Source organism: Onychostoma macrolepis, chromosome 24 (assembly GCF_012432095.1).
Source record: "Onychostoma macrolepis isolate SWU-2019 chromosome 24, ASM1243209v1, whole genome shotgun sequence".
In the NCBI taxonomy this organism is placed as follows: domain Eukaryota; kingdom Metazoa; phylum Chordata; class Actinopteri; order Cypriniformes; family Cyprinidae; genus Onychostoma; species Onychostoma macrolepis.
This window is the reverse complement of record NC_081178.1, coordinates 19,959,187-19,987,010: the sequence shown is the minus strand read 5'-3', so window position 1 is coordinate 19,987,010 and position 27,824 is coordinate 19,959,187. Positions and strand designations below refer to the sequence as shown.

The 27,824-nt window shown below is 34.0% G+C and overlaps 1 protein-coding gene across 1 annotated transcript; it reads right to left on the bottom strand.

Moving 5' to 3' along the window:
• Positions 1-10,661: 10,661 nt before the first annotated feature.
• bloc1s5 (biogenesis of lysosomal organelles complex-1, subunit 5, muted) lies at positions 10,662-20,699 on the bottom strand. Its single transcript, XM_058765461.1, has 5 exons — positions 20,510-20,699; positions 19,876-19,958; positions 19,505-19,634; positions 18,140-18,198; positions 10,662-11,848 (listed from the first exon to the last, which is right to left on the bottom strand). Exons 1-5 carry the CDS (start codon positions 20,529-20,531, stop codon positions 11,675-11,677), a joined length of 468 nt encoding a protein of 155 aa, XP_058621444.1. The 5' UTR covers positions 20,532-20,699; the 3' UTR covers positions 10,662-11,674.
• Positions 20,700-27,824: the final 7,125 nt, after the last annotated feature.

Sequence of the window (27,824 nt, the reverse complement as noted above, 5' to 3'; positions counted from 1 at the left end):
AGGAGTCTACTGCAGGAACATCGGATGGTTCCCCAGTCCAGGGAAAATGTGGAGGTCGGTATCCTAGAACACATTCAAAGGGGGTTAAGCCAGTGGAGGAATGGATGAGTAAGTTCTGTGCTTACCCACCCATGGTAAGAACTTGTTCCAGTGGTTCTGTGAGCTATGGCAATAAGAGAAAAGGAATCTGCCAATTTCTTGATTAAGTCTTTACACTTGTCCATTTGGTTGTGGGTGATATCCTAAAGTTAAACTTATGTTGATGTTGGCAGAAAGCTTTCCATACTCTGGAGGTGATTTGAGGTCTGAGACAATATCATCAGGTAGACCAAATATTCTAAATACATGGTTGAAGATAGTCTCAGCAGTGTCTATAGCACTGGGCAGCACTTTAAGAGAAACCAATCTGCAAGCCTTAGAGAACCTGTCCATTATGACAATGATGGTGTTGTAGCCATTCGAGGGGGTAGATCAGTCATGAAATCTATGGCAATGTGGGACCAGGGTCTTCTGGGGATGGAAAGGGGTTCAAGGAGTCCCACAGGGAGATGTTAAGGAGTACAGGTTTGTGCACAAACTTGGCATCCTTGGACATAATTGGTGACATTGGTGGTCAGGGTTGGCCACTAGAATCGTTGTCTAACCATATTGGTGCGGTTGATGCTGGTGTGACCTGAACCAGGTAATGTGTGGATCCGCTGAATAATTTGGGTGCGCTGGTTTTCAGGTAGAAAAAGATAATTTGCCTGACAGTCAGTAGAAACCCAATCAATTTTTTGGAAGTTCTCGATGTTTGTCATGATATACCACCTAATGGGTGCAATAATTATAGAGGGGTTTAGAATGTGAGAATTTGAAAGGTTTACTTGAGCATTTTCATAGATACAAGATAAGGTGTCAGCCTGGCTGTTCTTGCTTCCATGTTGGAATGTCACAGAAAAGTTGAATCTTGTGAAGAACAGTGACCATTCGCGAGGATTCAGACTTGTGGCTGTCCAGATGTATTATAGGTTCTTGTGATCAGTAGGTACTATAAATGGGTACTTGGCCCCTTCTAAACAATGTCTCCACTCTTCCAAGGAGGATTTAATGGATAACATTTGCTTGTCTCCTACATTCAATTCAGCAGGGGACAGCTTGAGAGAATAGAAGGTGCAGGGATGAAGCTTGGCTGGATCGCCATGTCTTTGTGAGAATATGGCTCCAATTCTAACGTCAGAAGCATCCATGTCTAAAATAAAGGGTTTACTTGGGTCTGGATGGTGGGATATAGGAGCAGAATTTAGTCCATTGCAAGGTATTTGGCTTGCTTTTAAGTATGGAAGTCAGGGGGCTGGGTACATAGCTGTAGTTGTGTATAAATCGCATTGTGTGTAGAATTGTGGTGCCAGTCCACTGATTTTACTTCACTTTTGTTGCAGGTTATCTAATTCATTTTCTAGCCAAACAAACACTGCTGTCCATCCTGTAATGGAGTTTATGCATAAAGATATTAGTTCTTTGTTCTATTGAGTTGAATGTCTTCTCACCAGATGCAAGCTCATCAAAAATGGCTTTCAATCGTTTTACCGAAGGGAATCATTAAATAGCAAATAGACAATGGTCTCATGGATTTCACAAACATATGTGAGCATTATAATTTTCCTTACCTTAAACAATCAAATCAAAAATGAATATTAAATAACCAGTCAAAAGTTCATATATATATATTATTTATCAGTGATTTGTAATGGCCAGAAACATATTTTTACAACCTTAGTTATGTTTCATGACATAAATCTGAAAGTAAAACACTTTTAATAAAGATACACAATTCCTAGGGACTCATGGAGTCAAAGGTAATGTGTTAATATGCTAAGGACATGATGAGCTCATGATGTGTTGAGTTAATACAATCATCTACAGATGTGATGCCAAGGAGAGATTCATGCCCAGAGGAGCTCCCAAGAATGTTCTCAAATGACTGGTAAGTCAGTATTCTTAGTCTGAAATGAAAACTACACAACCATCATTATTGTTTTACAATTTACACTTGGTAACACTTTATTTCGATAGTCCACTTTAGACATTCTACCAACAGTAAGTAACTTTGCAACTACATGTCAACTAGCAGTCATTAGAGTATTAGTAGACTGTCTGCTTAATATCTTCTAACACTTTATTGTGATGGGTCCACAACATACAACACACTCACCATGAGAAACTTTGCAAGTATATGTCAACTTATTCTACTAACCCTAAACCTACCCTACTGAGAGTAGGAGTAGACATGTAGTTGCAAATTAATGAGAATTAGTTGACATGTAGTTGACATGTAGTTACAAAGTTACTTAGTAATACTTAGTAATTAGTAGAATGTCTAAAGTGGACTATCAAAATAAAGTGCAACCTTACATTTATTTAGTGATTATTTATTTTAACTGAAGCAACTTATGATAATACTACAAGCAGAAGAGAATATTCCAAAGGTGGAAACAAGAAGTAGTGCTACTGTAACAAAAATTTTATTTACAAAACAGTATAATCAAAACATACATAATGAAGGTCAAAGACACATTGTGCACACTGATTTAACCACCGAGATGTGAACAGACTTTCAGTCATTCCTACAACAGATTCGGTTCAACAAGTGAAACAAGTAAATCATACCTGATATTTACGTGTGTTATTTAAGTGTTTCTGCTTCTTTCCATGGATTCAAGAATAAAAAAACATAATCAGTAGTTGAGGAACTTGTTTTACCATAGAATATCAGTGTAGTAGGAAAACAGTTTGAAGAAAGTCATCAGGATTCATCCGTGGTGCAGGTATCTGATTCAATAAAATACAAAACAAACAAACAAACAAAAACACATCTGTGAGCATGTTAATATCAGGAGCATCTGTAAGTTTAGCTGTAGACTCACGCATGCTTTGTACTATCAAACAAAAAACAACAACAACAAAAAAAAGACATTTTATATCTGAGAAACTAATTATTATTGTTTAGCACGCTATTAAAATCTATTTGTGAACAGAGTATTAATAATAAACATGGTCTAAACATTCTTAGATGCATAGCATTCATCATGTTGTAGTTTGGGAACAACCCAACTAGTAAATGTGTTCAAGTTTACGTCACAATAACACCTTAACTAATGCAAAAAAGAAACATTACTTACTCATCAGATTGATCTCCTCTACTGGATGAAATCTTGTTCTGAGGGAAATTCTGCTTTATTCCTCTCAGTCTTCTTCCAGAAACGAGCCACGATAAATGATCTCCTCATGCTTTGTTTGCGTTGGGCTTTTACATGTGCACGGGTCTCACGTGGATATTTACATATGAATGAGGGGGCAGGATTGTATTAGAAATAATGAGTTAGACGGGAAAGACTGAACATCATGTTGGTTTCATAAGGATTACTTTATCACAGAATATTTGTTTCGATAAGACACTTCAAACTTTCTATAGATATAACTCCCATGTCTCTGTGTTGAGTATTTGCTGAGTTACAGCTCATTTTAGTGGCGCGTTTCTAAAAGCAGTTCGCTGAGACGGAGAAGACAAAGAGCGCACCCTGGTTGTTTTCTTTATTTTCCAAAACCACAAAGTTTTGTTGTTATTGTGAGTGTTCACAAATAAAAGTAGACACTTAACAGTTTCGATTGATGTATAACACTTATTTGCGTGACCAGAATCAATAGAGTATTTGTAGTGTCTTTTGCACTGATCTTAAAAAAAACTGAGCTGGTCACGCCAGCGAGACCGTTGACCCCAGGGGAGTTAAACAGAGTTTGGTTGGATTTTTCTGGTATGTTTGATTAGAATGGAGCTAAACTCTACAAAAAAAAAAAAAAGTGGCTCTTCAGGATTGGAGTTGCTCATCACTGGTAGAGTCCACAAGAAGCTAGTGGAGTGAGACCAAGAGTGATGTGATTTTCTTTTGCTGTTTAAAGAGTAGATGCATTTTGAATCAACTAGAAAGGCTAACTGGAAGGCCAATTAGAAAACATTGTATTCATCTTAATTTGAGATACAAGACATGACATGTGAAATTATTCTGTTATCGATGGTACAATATGCAGCACTTAATGATACTTTGTCATGCCAATGTTGGAATGTTAAGAGGATTTGGTGGAGGAACCCTGGCACAAACAATATCCAAACAGGAGCTGATGAAATGGGGAAATTCTGAAGGTATTTCTCTGGCTCCTGATCCAGACATTCCTCAAACTTGAGACGACAACATGCAGTGGTGGGCCGACAATGACAAGGCATTCCCTCCAGCCCGGCTGCCCATTGTTCAGCAGGGTGATTGACTGAGGAAAGAGGTTGTTATTTGTGTTCTTATCGCTTCTTGACTTGGCAGAGTGAGCGTGGTCTCTATTTTGGACAGTGAAAATACCCATTCAGTCACATATTTGTACACAGAGAACAAACATTTAAAGATAACAGAAAGCAACGGGCTTTACCCTAGATCTTTTCCCTTTAAACCAAGTGGCTAATGTGGTAGATTCTGGGCTGAATTCGGCTCACAAGAGAGGCCCCTCAAATGAGCCCACATATCAAAATTACTTTCAGAATTTTGGTTTGGCCCAACATGTTATTACAAAATAACAGTCTTAGAGGATTGCTGCGCCTTAGCCTTATGAATACATTTATATAATACAGCTCTATATAAATAAAAATGACTTGACTAAAGTTAAAATTAAATACAGTGTTTTATATTTTAATTGCAACTTCATGATTACGAATGTAATTACAAATATATTTGAAAACCTGATATACGATATACCAGATTCAAAAGAGATGTCTGTCACATTCTTTCTCTTTTTTTGAACTGAAGAAAATTACATGACAAGGGTTTTGAGTCACACTTCAAAAGCACATTCACATCACAAGTACAGTATATTTTAGTGCAGTGTATACACTTGCGAATTGGGGTGCATATTCTTAAAGTCAGCAAGAAACGCAGTTGACAACCCATTTACTTTTATAATCTGAATAAAAAAATCATGTTGGCCTTAATTTCCTTGACAGCCTGGGCATCCCCTGCAAGATCTCTCATCTCTTTCACTTGCTCTCAAGGTGAACATTTGCCACTGCCAAAGAATTTATTTCAGCACCTGTTTTACAGAGCACCCAAGAACCCTGTGGTGCAGTAATGCTGAGTTATTAAACTGGTCGCAGCCCTCCTCTCACTGCTGTTTTCATTTGGAGAGGCTCATAATTGCTATTGCTATAGAGAGACACAATGGGAGAGTGAATGGCAAGCTCAAATACCTTATAATGAATAGCCTCTTAAAATTAATACCCTCCCTACTGCAGGAACAATAACACTTAAAAATGCTTTTCCTCCTTTTCAATTTCTTTTCCCCTGTCCTGGTGGCTTTTCTCACAGAGGATGAGTGCACTTTTTCATTTAGCAGTTAACAGTGCACACTAAGCAGTGCCAAGGGCCCTTTTAAGGGTTCAGAGCCAACTGAACACAAGTAGGTTTATTGGGCCAGACTGTGAGATTTTAGCCTGGCATGATGATCTGTAAAAGCCCCTGCTGGATGGACCTTTAAAGGAGTGCTAAGAAAGTCAGCATGTAAAATCTTTCAAATCTTGCTGTTGTTTGTTGACAGACCAAAACCTGAACATCCCAAACATCAAAAGATTTGGAATATTTTATTATATTATAACTTTTATTTTATTATAACTCTTGTGAAAATATAGGTGGCTCTAAAACCTTGAAAAACCTAAAACGTAGAAAACACCGTAATTTTTATAACTCATTTGAACATAATAACAACACTGAAATAAACATTATATTATTTTGTTAAATGATTCTAATACACACACACACACACGCACGCACACATACACACACACACACACACACACACACACTACCAGTCAAAAGTTTTTGAACAGTAAGATTTTTTTAATGTTTTTTTTAAAGAATTCTCTTCTGCTCACCAAGCCTGCATTTATTGATACAGCAAAAGCAGTAATATTGTGAACTATTTGTACTATTTAAAATAACTGCTTTTTATTTGAATATATTTTAAAATGTAATTTATTCCTGTGATCAAAGCTAAACTTTCAGCATCAAATGTTGCACGATGTGTCTTCAGTGTCGCATGATCCTTCAGAAATCATTCTAATATGCTGATTTGCTGTTCAAGAAACATTTATTATTATTATTATTATTATTATTATTATTGCTATTATCAATATTTAAAACAGTTGAGCACATTTTTATTTTATTTTTTCAGGATTCTTTGATGAATAGAAAGGTCCAAAGATCATAATTTATCTGAAATAAAAAGCTTTTATAACATTATACACTATAACATTCAAAAGCTTGGAGTCAGTATAATTTTTTGGGGAAAGAAATTATAAAAATTAATACTTTTATTTAGCAAGGATGCTTTAAATTAATCAAAAGTGTTGACAAAGACATTTATAATGTTACAAATGATTTCTATTTCTATTCAGCTGTTTTCAACACAATAATAATAATACCGGTACTTCTTTTTTTTTTTTTTTTTGAGCAGCAAATCAGAATATTAGAATGATTAGAAATTACATTAGAAAGGATCATGTGACTGGAGTAGTGATGCTAAAAATTCAGTTTTGAAATCACAGGAACAAATTACATTTTAAAATATATTTAAAATAAAATAAAAAATACTGTTTTATGTACTTTGCTTCAAATAAATGCAGGCTTGGTGAGCAGAAGAAACTTCTTTAAACATTATATATATATATATATATATATATATATATATATATATATGTATATGTATATATGTATATGTGTTGCTGAAAAAGAAGAAAAATCATAAATTGCAGACATCTGCACATGGACTAAAAGGAACTGATGAATCATCTTTTTGAACTGGCTGCATTGAACCTTCTAATGTTAATTTCTTGCCAACACTAATCTAGGCTATTTATTGCGTTCCTCTGGGGCCATACTGAGTATGACAGTAGGTCAGTGCGGTTAAGGGGTCACAGGTTGCGTAAGTGAATGACCGGTCAACATGTACCCATCCACTAAGTATCTGTGTATGGATGTCCCTTTGTGTGGATGAATGTCCATCTTCCTGTGATCAGACATTTCCTCGACTGTGTCTCCACAGTCTCCTCTGGCTGCTAAGTTCTCAATGCCTTTCCCTACACAATTTATGTTGGCAGGGTGCTCAGCTCGTCGGCCGGGATCACCACGCTCCCTCAAAAACAGGAAGGACTCTGAGAAACTGATAGAGAGTAGACGAAAAACAAGCTTGTGTTCCTGTGCCGCTGGGGTGGCGGGACATGCTCTGATAAACTCCAGCGGTCGCGCTCTGAACTAGCCTACTTCACGCTCATCTTCTCGGACAGAGGGTCTTGTCTTGAGCGGGCAGAGAGGAAATGATTGCTTTAAATGCTGCTTCCTGTGTGAGCCACTGAAAAAGGAGGGAGATTTCCTCTCGGGTCAACGTGCAGAGGCGATAGAGCCTTTGTTTCCGAAGAACATCAATCCTAACATTGACGCACAATGCTGATGTATGTAAACCCGTTATTTTGGCTCTCCAATAGCCTGTGCAGAACTCAAACAGCATATCGAGAAACTTGCAACACTTTGTTTTAAGGTGATGTAGTTACACGTACTTATCATAATAAAAAAAGCAAATTATGCACAATTATAAGCAACTAACCCTAAACCAAACTCTAAACTTAACAGACAGTATAACATCACCTTAAAATAAAGTGTAGCTGCTTGTTGTTTTCTTTAATAACTAGAAAAGGTTACAATGTTTTACAATCAGTGCCTGAAATTAAAGGAATAGTTTGCTCAAAATGAAATTCAATGCCAACTTTGAGTAAAAATAAAAAAAATAAAATAAAAAAACAATGGTTGGTAATTTTATTAGGAATGTCAATGAAACACTTGTGGAGTGAAAAAGAAAACATAAAGCAGGAACTTATGATGCATAAATAATTCATGCATTTCATCACATATAGCTGTACAGTGATGGTGTAGAATAAAGTTGCTTTACAGTAACATAATTTCCATAGAGATGTTTAAATTGGCTGACAGAAATATTAAATAGCTAAAAGAGCCATAATCACACTCTTGGGATTTATTCATCCACTGTTTTTTTATTTTTTTTATTTGACCTTTTCAGGATTTTCTGTCTATTTTCTTTTCTCAAGCAGAGCTGCAAAAGCAAACAGACGCAGATGAAAGGTGCCTTGTTGGCGAGGCAGGTCCATGTTTCCGCGGTGTCACTCCTCATTAGCTGCCAATGACTGACTCGGATTTGCCACGGAGGAGACAACCTCAAAATATCTGCCTCTGCAAATCTCTCACACTCAACGTGTAAATGCCAATGGGAACACTATAGCCCTGGTCTGAGAGAAACCTCGGATATGAAACATGACAAAGCCAAAGACTGACGTATCCCAAGCCCAGTTCTGCTTCAGTAACACTAAATGCAATAATGTAACTAATAACACACTATTCTTTAAGAAAAAAAAAAAAGTATGTTGCTATTGCAAAAAAAAAAAAAAAAAAAGTGCTGCAACTTTTTTTACAAGTAGATGAAGAACGCTATACATACAGCAGCCTTCATGAACATGTCTGAAGATTTTGATTTTGAGAGGATGACTTGAAATTTGTTGCCTACAGACGAAAAATGAAGAGAGATGGATGTTCTACGTCAGGACACCGGCTCCTGCATCAGCAGCACCACATGCATGCGTTGTGATACTCTTGTAAACACGCGTTGAAGACTGACATGGAAGAGAATAAATTGTTGAATAAAGTGTTTTTTTTTCTTTGTGCACAAAAAGTATTCAACATAGTAGTTGCATTGTTGTCTATGGACTCGGATTTCATCAAAAAATATCTCAATTTGTGTTCCAAAGATGAACGAAGGTCTTGCGGGTTTAGAACAACATGAGGGTGAGTAATTAATGACAGAATTTTCATTTTTGGGTGAACTAACTATTTAATATAAAATGGGTTCTTTTTTTTTTTTTTTATGAAAATGCAATTGTTGTTTAACTGAGTTGCCACAATGCTAGGGTGTCACTGTGTGCTTTCTAAGGTCATTAAATGGATTTATTTAGCCCCTGTGGAAGTTTGTGGGCCCTGGTCCTTTGGTTGAGAGCTCTCATTTGACTTCTTTCATCTGCAAAACCCCAAAAACAGATGTTTAGTAGAACATTTGAGCTCTTCCATACAATTAAAGTTGGTGGGGAAACGATGATAGGACTTTCAATTCTGAAATATTCCTTCACTTAATAGTACACCTTACATCCACAAGCCACCTAATTTGAGGAAACTCTTTTTATACTGTACAAACTGTATGTACTATTGCCATACACCAACCCTACACCTAAACCTACCCCTTACAGGAGACTGTCTGCATTTTTAGATTAAAAAAACACCATTTAGTATGTTTTTTAAGCCTTTTGATTTACGGGGACATAGGCAGTGTCCTCATAAACCACCTTCAAATTGAATTACCTCTGTCATACCCATGTTATTATACAAATTTGTGTCCCCGTAAACCACATAAACACACGCACACACACACACACACACACACACAAAGAGGACTCGATTTAACAATGTTAAGTGATTGAGAAAAAATAAATAAAAACAAATGGGCACCCATAGGAAAGGAATGGGAAATACCAAATTCAAAGCATTTTTTACAATTATTTGTCCAATAAAAATCAATAAATCCAACACAATGCTGATCAAAAATAAACAGAAATGAAGGTTTGAGCCTATACAACATTTTCAATGTGTCAAAACACACACACACACAAAGAGATTGAGTACTACAGCCAAATAGTGGCATTGAAATGTTTGATTTTTTATATTTTTATACCATCATATATCACCAGATGACACCAAAGTCACCAAATTTTTAGGTTTTAGCTGTCTTAACTTACTGGAATTATTATTATTATTATTTTTTAAATGAAGTAAAAGAAATATTAAATATAACATTAAAGTAAGCATATTTTACATAAAATATGGTACTTTTAAAGGTAAATAAATAAAAAATCATAAATTGGTAGATTTTATTTGATCAAAGATGGTGATATGACATTAAAAATATGAAAAAAAAAGTAAAAAAAAAAAAATTGGGATCAGACCTGAGACCTTTGTGCACAAATTTAGGATTTAAGGGCTGTTATACGAAGGATGCTTGAGGGTAAAAAAAACAAAACAAAACAAAAAAAACATGACCCTCTAATACTAGTGTTCTCTATTCTTTTTCTTTTCTATGCATTTTCTTTTTGTTTATTATTAAAAAAAAAAAACAAAAACCTTTCTACATGTACTAAAAGAGACTTGTCATAGAACTTACATTGTCCTCATTTGTAAGTCTTTGGATAAAAGCATCTGCTAAATGACTAAATGTAAATGTAATGAATTGGTGGCTATTCCATACGTTTTAGAAAGATGTGCTTATGACCCTGTGAGTGACAGTTATGTTTAGTGGTGAGTTTATGTGTGGATCATCATGCTCACCCTCACCCCCCAAAATCTTTTTTCAATTTATATTTCCAACTCGTAAAATAGTTATTTAAGTGGTCTGTCTATCACACAGCATTTGATATTTGGTCAAAGCATTTATTTGACAGACATATGGCAGCAGTAGTACAATCACTGGAACGATTGGACGAATGTTTTGCTGGCTATTGAAAGTTTTTATTGATTCTTCAAAGACGGCAGACTGGAAGCAAACTCAATTTTATTTTGGTTAACATGAAAGAAGCTGGAAAAGCCACACAATGGCCAACAGCATCTCAAAGAAATCTCTGAAATAATATCTTCCACTGATTCATCCACACAGAGAAATACCTTGACTAACGGTAAACAGGTTTTGTGGCAACATTAGCAGTGTGTAAAAGCTCAGGACATAGCATGTGAAGCATTGACAGTCCAATGGCTCCACCCGTGTCAAAGGCAGCTCAGATTCACTGAATGTGCTGTCTGACTTTTTACTATTGTATGGAAAACACAGGTAGATGTGAGGAGAGATGACATATTTCTGGCCAAGATCTCTTTCCATCTAAAGCAGGTGCGCAGACTGCCTTAAACACATTCAGACGTTAAAGCAAGAGACGGTACAAACACATGTAGGAAAAAAAACTGTCATATGAGAGGGTATTTACAATTTTTAACTGATGTGGAAATGACTATGATTAGATGTGAACTTAAAGGATGCGAGAGGCACATGATGGATGTTTTTACATAGATTGAAAGATCTCATGAATGCAAGACACACATTGAAAGACTTAATTAGATGTTACAGGCTTGAACTCTTTGTACTTACTAATGCATTAAATATAGGTAAATATAATATTTGATAAACCTTCAGCTCCTCTGTAAAATAAACAAGGAATGCCACAGAGGAATACTTAAGCTTATTATTGTTATTACGTAAAAACATAAAATAAATAAATAAAAATTTGATTTAGATTCTTAAAACTTTGACATATTGTCCATGCTCAATTGTACTGAATGTGCACTTGTAGTGTGCATAAAATCAAGCGTGTGTGTGTTGACAGTGATGACAGAACTTTCATTTTGTATAAAATATTTCTTTAATGCCACAGCATCAACAAAATGGAAAAAGAAAATAACTGGACTTCACTGATATGTAATAAGTAAAAGACATTCATCGAGGTTCAGAAGCTGCTGTATTTGGCCAGGTCTTTTTTCATGTCATTGTATTGAGCGCTGAGTCGGCCCACAGCTTTAGCATGTTCCTCATCCACCTCCTCCTTCAGCCGAGACTGCTCCTTCAGGAACTCCTCCCAGTCTTGCTTCCGCCTCTCCGCACACATCTGCAGATGTGTGTTCTGAACACACACATCAACACACAATATGCAAATTACTTATCATTCGCTCTTATAATAATCTGTTTGAAATTTGACCATTCAAATGCTAACTAACTGTATTTAGTGGCTATATGTACTACTACCTATTGCATACCACGCAATTTACAATGCTTTTCTTTTATAAAAATAGTTGGTGAAACAGTATGCTTTAGAAACTGTAGAATGCTACATTGCTATAATAAAATAAAGTCGAAATGTTTCGAGAATAAAATCGAAAAATTATGAGAATAAAGTCGAAATGTTTTGAGAATAAAGTCAAAATGTTTCGAGAATAAAGTTGAAATACTACGAGAATAAAGTCTAAATGTTTAGAGAATAAAGTCGAAAAATTACGAGAATAAAGTCGAAATGTTGAGAATAAAGTCGAAATGTTTAGAGAATAAAGTCGAAATACTACGAGAATAAAGTCGAAATGTTTAGAGAATAAAGTCGAAATACTACGAGAATAAAGTCGAAATGTTTAGAGAATAAAGTCAAAATACTACGAGAATAAAGTCGAAATACTACGAGAATAAAGTCGAAATGTTTAGAGAATAAAGTCAAAATACTACGAGAATAAAGTCAAAATGTTTTGAGAATAAAGTAGAAATGTTTCGAGAATAAAGTCGAAATACTACGAGAATAAAGTCGAAATGTTTAGAGAATAAAGTCGAAATACTACGAGAATAAAGTCGAAATGTTTAGAGAATAAAGTAGAAATGTTTCGAGAATAAATTAAAAAAATTATGAGAATAAAGTCGAAATGTTTCGAGAATAAAGTCGAAATACTACGAGAATAAAGTCGAAATGTTTAGAGAATAACGTCGAAATGTTTTGAGAATAAAGTCGAAATGTTTTGATAATAAAAGTCGAAATGTTTTGAGAATAAATTCAAAAAATTATGAGAATAAAGTCGAAATGTTTCGAGAATGAAGTCGAAATACTACGAGAATAAAGTCGAAATACTACGGAAATAAAGTCGAAATGTTTCGAGAATAAAGTCGAAATACTACGAGAATAAAGTAGAAATACTACGAAAATAAAGTCGAAATGTTTAGAGAATAAAGTCGAAATGTTTAGAGAATAAAGTCGAAATGTTTTGAGAATAAAGTCGAAATACTACGAGAATAAAGTCGAAATACTACGAGAATAAAGTCGAAATACTACGAGAATAAAGTCGAAATACTACGAAAATAAAGTCGAAATGTTTCGAGAATAAAGTCGAAATATTTCGAGAATAAAGTCTAAATACTACGAGAATAAAGTCAAAATGTTTAGAGAATAAAGTAGAAATACTACGAGAATAAAGTCGGAATACTACGAAAATAAAGTCGAAATGTTTCGAGAATAAAGTCAAAATGTTTCGAGAATAAAGTCGAAATGTTTCGAGAATAAAGTCGAAATACTACGAGAATAAAGTCGAAATACTACGAGAATAAAGTCGAAATACTACGAGAATAAAGTCAAAATGTTTCGAGAATAAAGTCGAAATACTACGAGAATAAAGTCGAAATGTTTCGAGAATAAAGTCGGAATGTTTCGAGAATAAAGTCGAAATGTTTCGAGAATAAAGTCAAAATGTTTCGAGAATAAAGTAGAAATGTTTCGAGAACAAATTAAAAAATTATGAGAATAAAGTCAAAATGTTTCGAGAATAAAGTCGAAATACTACGAGAATAAAGTCGAAATGTTTCGAGAATAAAGTCAAAATGTTTCGAGAATAAAGTCGAAATGTTTAGAATAAAGTCGAAATACTACGAGAATAAAGTCTAAATACTACGAGAATAAAGTCAAAATGTTTCGAGAATAAATTTGAAAAATTATGAAAAGTCGAAATGTTTCGAGAATAAAGTCGAAATACTACGAGAATAAAGTCGAAATGTTTCGAGAATAAAGTCAAAATGTTTCGAGAATAATTAAAGTCGAAATGTTTCGAGAATAAAGTCGAATGTTTCGAGAATAAAGTTGAAATACTACGAATAAAGTCAAAATGTTTCGAGAATAAATTTGAAAAATCGAAATGTTTCGAGAATAAAGTCGAAATACTACGAGAATAAAGTCGAATGTTTCGAGAATAAAGGCAAAATGTTTCGAGAATAAAGTAGAAATGTTTTGAGAATAAAATCGAAAAATTATGAGAATAAAGTCGAAATGTTTAGAGAATAAAGTCGAAATACTACGAAATAAAGTCGAAATGTTGAGAATAAAGTTGAAATACTACGAATAAAAGTCGAAATATTTAGAGAATAAAGTTAAAATACTACGAGAATAAAGTCAAAATGTTTAGAGAATAAAGTAGAAATACTACGAGAATAAAGTCGGAATACTACGAAAATAAAGTCGAAATGTTTAGAATAAAGTCAAAATGTTTTGAGAATAAAGTCGAAATGTTTCAAGAATAAAGTCGAAATACTACGAGAATAAAGTCGAAATACTACGAGAATAAAGTCGAAATACTACGAGAATAAAGTCGAAATGTTTCGAGAATAAAGTCGAAATACTACGAGAATAAAGTCGAAATGTTTCGAGAATAAAGTCGAATGTTTCGAGAATAAAGTCGAATGTTTCGAGAATAAAGTCAAAATGTTTCGAGAATAAAGTAGAAATGTTTCGAGAACAAATTCGAAAAAATTATGAGAATAAAGTCAAAATGTTTCGAGAATAAAGTCGAAATACTATGAGAATAAAGTCGAAATGTTTCGAGAATAAAGTCAAAATGTTTCGAGAATAAAGTCGAAATGTTTCGAGAATAAAGTCGAAATGTTTTGAGAATAAAGTCAAATACTACGAGAATAAAGTCTAAATACTACGAGAATAAAGTCAAAATGTTTTGAGAATAAATTTGAAAAATTATGAAAAGTCGAAATGTTTCGAGAATAAAGTCGAAATACTACGAGAATAAAGTCGAAATGTTTCGAGAATAAAGTCAAAATGTTTCGAGAATAATTAAAGTCGAAATGTTTCGAGAATAAAGTCGGAATGTTTCGAGAATAAAGTTGAAATACTACGAATAAAGTCAAAATGTTTCGAGAATAAATTTGAAAAATCGAAATGTTTCGAGAATAAAGTCGAAATACTACGAGAATAAAGTCGGAATGTTTCGAGAATAAAGGCAAAATGTTTCGAGAATAAAGTAGAAATGCTTCGAGAATAAAATCGAAAAATTATGAGAATAAAGTCGAAATGTTTAGAGAATAAAGTCGAAATACTACGAGAATAAAGTCGACATACTACGAGAATAAAGTCGAAATATTTAGAGAATAAAGTTAAAATACTACGAGAATAAAGTCAAAATGTTTAGAAAATAAAGTCGAAATGTTTCGAGAACAAATTCGAAAAATTATGAGAATAAAGTCGAAATGTTTCGAGAATAAAGTCGAAATACTACAAGAATAAAGTCAAAATGTTTCAAGAATAAAGTCAAAATGTTTCGAGAATTTAAATCGTAGAAATTAAAGTTACAATATTTTGAGAGTATAGCCTATATTGCGCATGCAAATGGCCCGCATTGAGAGCACCGGGAGAAGTTGCGGGCCACCGGCATTGATTTGAATCTTGTTGCGTCCAAGCAGCCGCATCATCTTACTGGGATGTCAATTTTAAGGACTCGCGGAAACAGCTTAACCCCTTAACTGTCACTCACAGTTTTGAACATAGACATTATAGTGCACTATCCAAACTTAAATTTTTATAATTCATGAATGAAAAAATTTTGTAACATGATTTTGATGTACCATTTCCATGGTAATGCAATGTCTGATTTTAAAATGGGTTTCAAAGGATGAATTTTGAGATTTTAAGTTTTCAACTGATATATAATTTCTCATGATTTCTAATACGTGATAGAGAAAATAGAAGACTTTCTAAGGCAAGTAAGAAGACTTTCTGTGACAAAGGTCAGAACTCCTGTTATGATGTAGATTTTTCAGGTCCACTCTTGTCATAAATTAATCTATTACTTTTCCTACATAATTTTTTAACAAAAAAAGTGGTAAAATACCTATTTAGGAGTCTTAGACCTTTCCAACGATATATAGTTTGTCATGATTAGATTAGGATTTAATTGTAAAATAGTGAAGTAAACGTAGGCATAATCATACGTAATCATACCATGTGTCATACTCGCGGGGACAGTATGCTCGGAAATAATATTTCATGTCTTCCATTGCATTCGTTATTTGTAGTGCGCCAGCCACCCAATACCAATAGCTTAAGCTTTGTGCTTTTAGTGCTTTTAATATGAAACAAAGTCTCAGCTTTCAAAATCAGTTTTATAGCGAAACACAAATTATGTGTTTTACAATAATGTGATTTTCAAGATATTTAATGTGGCGTGACAGATCGCTGTATTTATGTGAATCAATTCATTAAATTATTGTGAAAATTCCACCACTTACTCCACAAAAAGGTCTGTGGCATCCAAACTTTCATTCCTCACATAGCCTGTTTAATTAAACAGCAATAAAACGTTCTAAAGGTTGAAGTGGACTCAAATTTGTTAACATATGTTATGTTGTTGTCTTTTCTGCTGTAAACTTTAAGTGACTATTCACAAACTGTTTTATGCATGGTATACTGTAAATGAGGAAATAATATTTAACATCTTCCATTCATTATTTGTAGCGCACCAGCCAACCAGTAATCGTAACCATTTTGGGCTTTGTTGCTTTTACACACAGCTCAGCTTTCAAATTCTGCCAGTTTTATAACGAAATATATATTATAAATGTGTTTTTGCTCTTTATTTCAAGTTTATAGCAAGACATAAAGTGAAGGAACATCATGAGGCATGAAAAAGAAATACAGTTTAGCCTAATTTATAATGAAAATAATGTCTCGTCGTTCGTTATTGTAATCGGAAAAAGATGATTGACTCACATGCCGCTTGACAAACGCATTATTGTATGTCGCTATAAAACTAAAATTTGGAATATCTCCCGGTGCTCCCAATCCGGGCCATTTGCATGCGCAAAAGGCTAGAATAGCCTATCTCTTTATTCTCGAAACATTTCGACTTTATTCTCATAGTATTTCGACTTTATTCTTGTAATATTACGATTTTAATCTCGTAATTTTACATTTTTTAACATGGCACTAAAACGCCATCGTAGTTTATTTGTGATCTATACAAAAAAAAAAAAAGAAAAAAGTTTACTCTTCTAAACTTTATTTGTTTGCTTTTGATTTTATGTGATTGTTTAAAATGTGCAATCTAGTAGATCAAGAAGTAAAATGTTGAAATTAAGTATTCTTTTATGGTGAGATTATTTATGAGTTTATGCTGCTTAACTGAAAGAGTAATTAATAATTAGCATTTGGAGTAGTCGATTACAGTTAGTGATTCTTTAAATAAATTGAACCAGTTGCTTTGCGAAATGTTTCATCATTTCAAAGCATTCGAAATGCCATACACTATTGAAATCTAAAAAATATGAGGTGTCCGTATAATATTATTTTGTTACATTGTATGATTGTTTTATGGAGAGCTTGGTTAATCAGGCCAGTAAGAGACTATTAACTACAGCTCTTTCTTTTTATTATACAAATGTGTCATTTAAAATGTCAACAAATTTATAAAACTGATTCAAGATCAGGTAAAAACTATATAGACACTGGTTCATAGAGTTCGACTACTAGCGGAGAACCTTTATAAAGTCTTTATAAAGTACAGTAGCTAGCTAGTACAATGTTATAATTTAGTGATGTGACAAAAATATATGAAACTGAATAAATTAAAAATAAAATAATCCTGTCAGGGACCATGTGAAGCTATTGTGAGACTATTTACTTGGATCATTTAGAAATAACTTAATTCCATGATGTTTCAAGTTACTTGAACAAAATATATGAATTATATAATTACTTAACTGATTCATGTAGAACTGAATGAAATCATTTATATTTTTACACATTTCAGTGCATAAATTAATATAATAATTGCAAAAAAGTGATATTTTGAACTTTCAATTTTTAGTTACAGTGTCTTAATATTTGGCAGTCTGACTAAATAAAGAGTAAAGCATAAAAATGGAAGATCAAGCAAGCACAGTGAACAGTATTGTGTACTGTTGTATGATCTCTTTTTTTTAACCAAGGTAGGTAATCCAAGTATTCCAAGCATATAGAAAATCTGCATACTGTAAAATTAGTAAAAGTAGTATGTTGGTATGCTACAGTACATCAGGGGTGCTCAATCCTGTTTCAGGAGATTTAACTTTCTGCAAATTTAGTTCCTGCTCTATACAATGTTGCAGTTCTATTCTCCTCATGTACCTGTTCAGCCTCTAGCTCCCTCTGCTGGATCCTCTGTGCCATATGATTTGCTGCTTCAACTACAAATAGAAAGCAAATGTCAATACAATATTCCCATCAATACACTAATCTTGCTTTTAGAACATTAACTAACTAAATAAATAAATACACACAAACACAAAAAACTAACAAACATTCTTAGTAGATAACACAGATCTAAAAATTTATGCCAAAATAACTACAGTGCTTTACATAACATTTATTCATATAAATTTAAATTCATTTTTGCAATGTTTCACAGTGGTCTCAAATTTTTGCCTCTTTAAAATGACTAAATGAGTTTGTTTCTTTACTGGAGCAGATTTGGATAAATTAGAATTACATTACTTGCTCAACAATAGGTCCTCTGCAGTGAATGGGTGCCGTCAGAATGAGAGTTCAAACAGTTGATAAACACATCACAATAATGCACATGACTCCAGTCCATCAGTAAATGCCTTGTGAAAAAACGTGTCTTTGTCAATCAAATCAATCATTAATATTTTTTTAACTTCAAACCTTGGACTTTTTTAAAGTCCATAATTCATAATATTGCTTTCTCCAGTGAAAATGTTGTCTCATCTGAATCAGAATAGAAATATGCACAGATCAAGCACCATTTATAAAACAGTTTTATAAACATAAGTCAGTTCTAAACAAATAAGTCAGTGTTTTTTGATGTGAGAGAATGGACTTTTTCACTGGAGGAAGCATTTTTATGGTCTTAAATTTATTAAATGAATATCACAAACACACAGCTTTTTAATTAACAAGACGTGGATTATTGTGATGTTTTTATCAGTGCATATATATATACATGCATGTAAATAATATATATATGAGACTTAGGTCATGTGTGAGTGTCACATATGTATGTATATATATATATATATATATATATATATATATATATATATATGCATGTAAATATTTTCAAAATATATACGTGCAAGTGCATGCATTTATATATGCATAATATATGTGTGTACTGTGTATATTTATTATGTAAACACAAACTTTTATTTTGAATGCGATTAATCGTGATTAATCGTTTGACAGCACTAGTTTTTATCAGCTGTTTGGACTCTCATTCTGACGGCACCCATTCACTGCAGAGGATCCACTGGTGAGCAAATGATGTAATGCTAAATCTATTTTGAGAACTCATTTAAATCTTGGACGGCCTAAGGGTGAGTAAATTTTCAGCAAATTCTTATTACACAACATTTATTAAACATTACAGAAGATTTATTCAACATGAGATCCTTTCCTGTCTACATGCCCCTTTCCTCCTCATGTCATGTCTGACACTTCATCACACTCTTTACTGTAAATGATGAGACTTACGTCGCGTGAGACCGTCACATAGTTTCTCATGCATACTCTCAGTGCACCGCGGCAGATCATGTTCATTTGTGTCCGATGTCATCTTATTCAGATTTTCAAGCAGACGGCATTCTCTGAAAGCACGCTTCTCCTGAGGAAACACAAACAATTCTAGTGTAAATTTGGTTGTTGTCAGTGTGTCACAAGTCAAAGAACATACAAGTAAAAGGACAATGCCACCATGTTGGATGTCCAAAACACACTGCATCAACAGTTGACAAGTTCTTAATTGAAATTGCATACATAGTTTAAGAGTGAGAATTTAAATGCAACGATATATGTTTTCTTAATTCATTTAAAAAGCAATTATCAAAATAAAGGTATGTATTAACCTCAAACTCCCTGATGAAGTATCTACTTTCTCCCTGCAAGACCGGCCTGTGATCAATCAGTCTGGACTGAATATCACCAACATCTGTGAAGAAACAAATACTGAGACATTAAATGAATATCACAATTAAAGAAACAAAAAGGTATCGAATTGAATAAGTTATCTACTGTATTTTAAAATACTTGCATTATAAGCTAGGTTTATGTTAGGTGATAGTTTGTCTAACATATCTAATAGTCTTTACTATGAAAAATGTGTCTTTAATATTTAATAAATGTCATCAGCTAAAATTAGTGGATTGTATGATCAATTAGTTCAAGCAACCTGCAGTTAGAAAAGGTCTTGAAACTTCGATTTTGTTGTGCAGTCAGCAGCATTTTTGACCATCATATAACAATATTGTCGTTATTCAGCTCGATTCAGTTGTTCAGAGACCTCACTGGATAGTGTCAAGTACAGCTAAATCGATATTTTAGGTGGGAAGCCCACTAGACTTCACATCCATAGATAAGCACTGAAAACTTCTAGTCTAAATAGTATTACACATTTAATGCTCGAATAATTTTAGCTGTAGTAACTGCAACGAAAGACGTATTAAATGTGTGAAACTTAACAAAACTAGCATAACAACCCACCTTTAACAATCTTCTCCATCATCCAGATGCTGATCTGACAGCCTTACACTATGATATTTATTATTCTGCCGATTGTTTCCTTCCCTCAACGTCTAATGATTGAGAAATGTAAATGAGTAAAGTGAAATATTTCTTTGCAGAATTTTACAGACGGAAGTGTGTCACATTCTTCAACGAGTCACGTGCAAACAATAACAGAAAACAACTCCAAAATAAAAGTCCCAACGAGAACTTCAAAATAAAGGTTATATAAAACAAAAGTCCTTTCACGTTCAGCAACAGTCTTTTGAGGTTACATGAAATTTAAATTTCGAGAAAACCAGTGAGTTTAATTCGCAAATATAAGTATACATTTTGGAGTATATATATATATATATATATATATATATATATATATATATATATATATTTTTTTTTTTTTTTTAATAAATAGCTCATCAAGCTCATGGCTTTTCTTGCTTCTGTAGAACACAAAAGAAGAAATTTTGAAGAATGGTGGGGGCAAAACAACTCTGACTTTCAGTGTATGGAAAATAACAACAGCACAAACACCTTTTTTTTTTTTTTTTTTTTTTTTTTTGGTGAACTACTTCTTTAATATACAATATCAAAAAAGGTTAAAACATTTTTTATTATTTTTTATTTATTTATAAATAATTAATTAACGCAAATGTTAGTAGTACAGCGGTATAATTGAACTAGACTATATATATCCATTTAGCTACCAGTGATGGTCCCAATATTATCAAGATCAGGCCCCCTGGACACTGAGACACATCTGCAGTGATAGCTGTTTATTATTAATAACTTAGTTTTTAATGCTAGCTTTTATTATTATGCTAATTATTCTAATATTATATTAAAGAGAACATTTATAACAATATTTATAATTCTGCTATTTGTATTATTTCATTTACTCTTTTTGTGTTATAGAACAATACCTTTTGGTTTGAAGAGGTAGAACTTGACATGATAGGTATTAAACACCCGGGACTGAATGTAGAGATCTGCTAATGCCTTAACAGTTGCCAACAGACATTAAGGTTTGACAGAAGGCACAAGAGTTGAGAAGTTCATTGAATTCAATACATGGGCTACTCTAAAAGTATGGTAATTCTGACGCAGCCATACACTTTATTACAGTATTTTATTTATTCATTTTAATAGCAAGTGTCAGAATAAAAGGTTATATAATAAAAGCAGACCTTCATCTAATTCCCACACGAAGTATCAGATTTCTCCCTGCAGTGCTGACCTGTGATTAATCAGTCTGGACTGCTTTACAAAGCAGGGTGTTTGATAATTCATCAGAACATATTACTTTTTCCAGGTTTTGTTTCTTGCATTATGTGTCTTTGTACTATTTCCTTAAATACAAGTGATTTTGCAGCGGCAGCCCGGCCATAAATTCCAGCCTTCAAGCCCAGTACTCTGTAAGTACACTCTAGTTTTGTGAAATTTAGCAGCTGTTCTTTCTGTCCCTGTATATGCATGCTGAACATACTTATAGTTTATCATTCAATCTGTGCATAAGAACATCAAATGTCCATTGTGAGTTGCATTCTACAGATCTATGGGATTCAAGACTTTTTATACAAGCTCCTGTATCAAAAACCTCACATTACAGGCAGTGTTTTATCTACCCACCATCAAAAATATCTGACACATATTTGTTTATTTATATTTCTATATTATTTTATTTTTAAGCTCTCCTTTATAAAAAAAAAAAAAAATCACAAAGGTACACTGACACTAGATGGAGACAAAGTATTACTTTAGCTATGAGATCTTCTAAAGCACAGATGGAGACATGATTTTGAGTACTTTATGATAAATAACTTTAATAACTAATGAACACTCTATCATATTACCACACACACACACACACACACACACACACACACACTATAAAAAACAGCTTCAGAGTTGAACATAAAAAGAAATTGTAGCACGTTTTACAAGAAAATACTATTTCAGTCATATTCTTTGTAATTATTCGTGAAATTTACGAGCAATTTCTGAGTGAAGTTTGTTTCTCAGCCATTTTTTTACATTAGTTACCTAGTTAACACGAGCTAACAATGAATAGTACTTAATAATTTCAGTTAATGGTTAATAAATGTAAAAATATATTGCTCATTATTAGTTTATAGTTAATGCAGTAACTAATGCAAAACTAATAAGAACTTACTGTAAAGTGTTATCTCTTTATTCTCACTCATGCACATCTGAAACTTCTAATACAGAAAATTCTAATACAGCTGAATTTAATAAATGCATCATGATTTTACTGATTCAGCCTCTCGTAGCAATCCTTCTGCCTTTTACTTAAAATACATATTGACATACTAATAATCCAATTTCGTTTTGGTAGATGCATGAAATCATTTTGTGTAATTTGTATTAATATTGTGTTTTATTAAAAACTAACTTTTACATCTTTAGTAACAAAAAAGAGAAGAGTAGAAGTAAGAACCAGAAAATCATAGGGATATTATATTCTCTTTTTAATGAGCCTATAAATAGTATACTGTTGGTTCAGTATGCTGAGTGTGAGACGAGGACTGGGCTGTTATTGCTGTAATGAGAATGTGTCTCTGAGAATCATCCTCTCTATTGGAGTTAATGCTGAGCTTCATGAAACCAGCGTCAGCGCACATACATGATCTCTACATTTACAATTGTAGAGACTGACATTCATTTCTTACTGTTTGGGGTCCCACAGAATCTGTTGTTATGTGTGTATGTAACATTTTTTTATTTGAAGGATGTTAGATGAATAAACAAGATTGCAATCTTGTTTATAAAATTCTGATTAGGATTAGGAAACGTCATAACAATGATACTTAATGTTAATTATTCCCAGACAACAAATAGAACATAAAGTTTAATAAAATAATAAGCTTTTACGGGACAAAGAATAGATATACTGAAAAGTTATGGCAGCATAACTGTATTTGTTCCTAATGAAGCCATATTTTTGTTCTTTGCTCAGTGATGCAGAAAGCCATCTCTAGTCATGCTTTGATTTAAAATGACTCTTTATTATTAAAATAACATTTTTGAAATAATACCTTTGATACATAACATTTACATGATCAATTTTTATAATAAAATGATATTTAAAAAAAACATAATATATTATAAAATAAAATATTTTCTTTTTCTGAACGAAACACCACTTATGTCATTTTTATATAAACAGTCTTTATTTATATAAAAAGTTCAAACGTTTGTGGTTAGGTAAGATTTTTAAAAATGCTTTTTAAAGAAGTATCCTATGCTCACCAAGGCTGCATTATTTGATCAAATACACAGCAAAACAGTAATATTATTATAAATGATTACAATAACAGTTATCTATTTGAATATATTTTAAAATGTAATGTACTCCTGTGATGTCAAAGATGAATTTTCAGCATCATTACTCCAGTCCTTCAGGAATCATTCTAATTATGCTTATTATTTATTATTTATTTTTTTGCTCGAGAAACATTTTTGTTGCAGCTTAATTTTTTGTGGAAAAGGTGCTATACTTATTTTTTTCAGGATTCTTTAATGAATGGAGTGTTGATTTATATTGGAAATAGAAATCATTTGTAACATTCTATATGCCTTTACTGTCTCTTTTGATCAATATAATGTATCCTTGCTGAATAAAAGTATAATTTGAAGGAAAAAAATGCCAACAAACTAATGAAAGGTATATATACAGTGGGGCTAGTTGTCACAGAGCCTATATCTCAACAGCAATGCGGTTTTGAGTCAAAAGTTCAATTACACAAATGTTTGTATTTTCCAGCAGTGGTTTTATATTCTGGTTTCAAACATATACTGTAGTCCAAATCATCCCTGTTGCTCAAACTCTAGTGCATGGCACTAACAATATCAAGGTGGAATGCAAAGACGTATACTTTAATCCAAAGCAAATCACTTGCTTTCTTGATTAACTCCAAATAGTTCTCCAAATAACACGCTTAACCTTGTTGTCCATCAACTTTGATAGTAACACACTCACGTGAGACATTCCTACTTTTTTCACCATTAGATTTGACATTTAAACCACTGTAGATTTGTTCACATTAAGTAGTTACGCACTGTTCGGTGTCTCTCGTGAGAGATCGCAATAAATAATACAGTCAATTCAAGTATGTTTCATCTCATCTGAGGCTTTACTCAGCTCTCCTTTTCTTAAATCATCTGCTCTTGATCTTTCCGCAAGTCCTTCTCCAGGGTCCCCATATCTGTTTTTTTACTGAGGACCCTTTTTACACACAGCAAAATAGTTGTGTGAATAATGTAGTAAATTGCATTTTCTGTGCTGTGTGTATTACAAACCCAGCAGAACTCAATATGATGCCATCTGACAACATGCCATGAACATTTGAGCATTGATGTCTGCGCTAATGTTTTGAAAGCTTGAACCTTGGATTAGAGAAATTAGTGTGTAGTGTTATGACAAAATGATGTATGCAATTTGCATTAGAATCCACTTAGGGGGAAAAAAGATGGCTGTTTTAACATTGATTTTAGCTTTCAGTATAAGAAAAAAAGTTAAATATATATATCAGATGAATGATATATTATCAATAGTGCTGTCAATCGATTGTATATTTATTATGTGTATATAAATACACACATATACAGTATATCTTTTCAAAATATTTGCAGGTATTTACATGCATATATTTATATTCATATCATTTTATATATATATATATATATATATATATGTAAATATATTTAATATATAAACACACTTTTCTTAAATATATACATGTATGTGTGTATTTATACATAATAATTATACACAGTACACACACATATTATGTAAACAAAAACTTTTATTTTGGATGCGATTAATTGTTTGACAGCACTCATTTTCAACATTTATTTATTCAGATTTGCATGTTTGTATTCAGACTTACAAATATATTTTCAGATTTTTCTGTATGTTCACAATTTACATTTACATATTCATATTTTATATAATTATTTCCTGTTTGGCCTTTCATAGTAAAACCCTTCAGAATATAGATAATATTAATACTGGAACGTTTGGTATACATAAGTGCTACTGAAATGAATATTTGCTCATTTTGAGAAAATGGCCTTTAAATATATTTCTTGTAATCTATAGACACAGATAGATAAAGTGTAATAAAATTAACACTTAAATGTGTATTTTGGTTGTTTTCTTTTCATTAGTCTGAAAGAAAACATGTTATGGAAGCAAAATAGTCCAAAATCTTAAAAGTGACCAGTGCATGAAAAAAACAGTGGTGCCTGTGTCTTGCGTTTTTACGTTTTTAAGTAAGTTTTTAGTCTATTCAGGCAACTGACCCTTAGGTTTAATCAAATCAATATTTAATATTATAGAACGTGTAAACATGACAAATATTTTACAAGTATATGATTGGCTTTCACAAAAATTGAATTGAATAATGTGCAGGTCTTGTTTGGTGCGGTGACTGTAGATGAGCTCTTGACTCCTGGAGCGGTTAGCGAACACAAAGTGTTTAGTAGGAGGTCTGAGATAAGCTTTACAAAACATACCCACCAGGGTCAGCTCAAACACACACACACACACGTTTCCCCCTCCTTGCCATCTCAGGCCACGGAGCTCACATTACCCAATGGGTATCATTATTTTACAGTGAATGGCTTTCTCTCTCTCCCTCTCCTCTCACTCTCCTGCTTACTCGCTCTCACTGTCTTTTATCTTCCTTTTCTCGCCGCGGAGGTGGCTGCAGGGACTCGGCAGGCTGGTGGTGGCACGGAACAGGTGGAGGATCTCTCGTGACCCGAAGCCCTGGCGAGAGCTCTCATCCTGGGGCTGACCAACCTGCCCGACTCTCTTGCTCTGCCTCTCTCTCTCCGTCAGTCAGATCCAACCCTGGGCAAAAGAGCAGGTCACCAATCCTGCTACCGTTTTACCCCCTGAGAGTCCAGCAGCACAGAGAGGAAAACAGCCCGTCACGGCCGGTGTCAGAGTTTGTCTGTGCGTTCTCTCGGGGGCTGAACTGAGTCCACCGGACCCCTCCTGTAGTCTGAGAATCAACATATGCACTTATCATCATGTGCTTTTCTGGAAACCTCAGCAACCCTGTCAGGCCTGTCTGGCGATGCTAAACTGTAAAGCTCTTTGGGTGGAATCGTTGTGTCTTTCACAGTTAATGTTCACGGCAGATCTGAGGGCCAGAGAATACGGATGGGCGCGCGAGTGCGCGCGGACTCGTCGCTGTCACTTCCCCCTGCGGATTTGCGTCGGTGTCCGAGTCAAACTGCCGGCAACAGGCGGAGAGATGCCTGAACCTGTGGAAGCGCGCAATCGAAGTGACAGGCCGGCGGTGGAAGTGGGGACATTCTCCGTGTGTGAGCAAAACAAGTCCGCTGGCAGCGGCTCCCCCCGCCACCTCTCTCCTCCCCTCCGCAACCGTGTGTAGGAGTGCAGCGATCTCCTCTGACGCTTGTGGAAGTTTTAGCGGCCTACGGTTTCCCGCGCGGGATGCCGGGGGTGCCCAGGGGTGCCAGCGTTGGGAGCGGTGCCGTGCCGGATTAGGACCTCGCTGGCTGAGTTTGATGGCAGACCTGGAAAGACAAACCCTGCCAGGCACAAACTGCTCAGCCACATGATGTCAGGAGGACGGAAAAAAAAAATCTAGCCATGCAGCGGCAGAGCGCACAGACAGATGACACCCAGCAGGAAGCTGCAGCCAAATCTGTAAGCATCCACAATCCAGCTGGCTCGCCCTAGGGTACCTGTCTCACAGAGGAGACTCCACAACACCCCGTGAGCTGTCAAATTAACTCACAGATCTGGAAAGATGGAAGCGATGTGTCCCCACATACTCAACAGGGGCCACTATAAAGTGCTTTAATTCGCAATTGCCTCCTCTGCTTATAAATGACAAATATATAACATAATGAAACGGTAAAAAAAATACCACATACCCATGTTGAGTAGACAGAAAGGCAAACGTTCATACCAGCATGAGCAAGCGTGTGTACAGACATACAATACGCACACTGCTGAAGCTTGTGGTGGTTTACAATAATTGCCCATTGCTCTACAGTTAACCCTTAAATACTTATTATTATTATTATTTTATTTTGTTCAATACACACAGTGACCTAATTTTCATCTCGCGTGTCGTGACAACAAAAAACAATGTGAGGTTGTGTGTTATAGTTATTTTACAACAAGTGATCTTAAGCGTAGGGTTTTTTTTAACTAATTTTTTATTTAAAAAACAAAAACAAAAAAACATTGCTTTAGATAATATTTTTAATCAAGTCAAACAAAAATGCAATG

What these genes read in the sequence shown, in the direction of transcription:
- bloc1s5 (XM_058765461.1), bottom strand. Translation starts at nt 20,531, where the DNA reads ATGATGGAGAAGATTGTTAAAG. An exon ending in ACTTCATCAGGGAGTTTGAG is followed by an intron (nt 19,635 to 19,875) that starts GTTAATACATAC and finishes GTGTTTCCTCAG; the next exon opens with GAGAAGCGTGCTTTCAGAGA. An exon ending in ATGTGACGGTCTCACGCGAC is followed by an intron (nt 18,199 to 19,504) that starts GTAAGTCTCATC and finishes TTCTATTTGTAG; the next exon opens with TTGAAGCAGCAAATCATATG.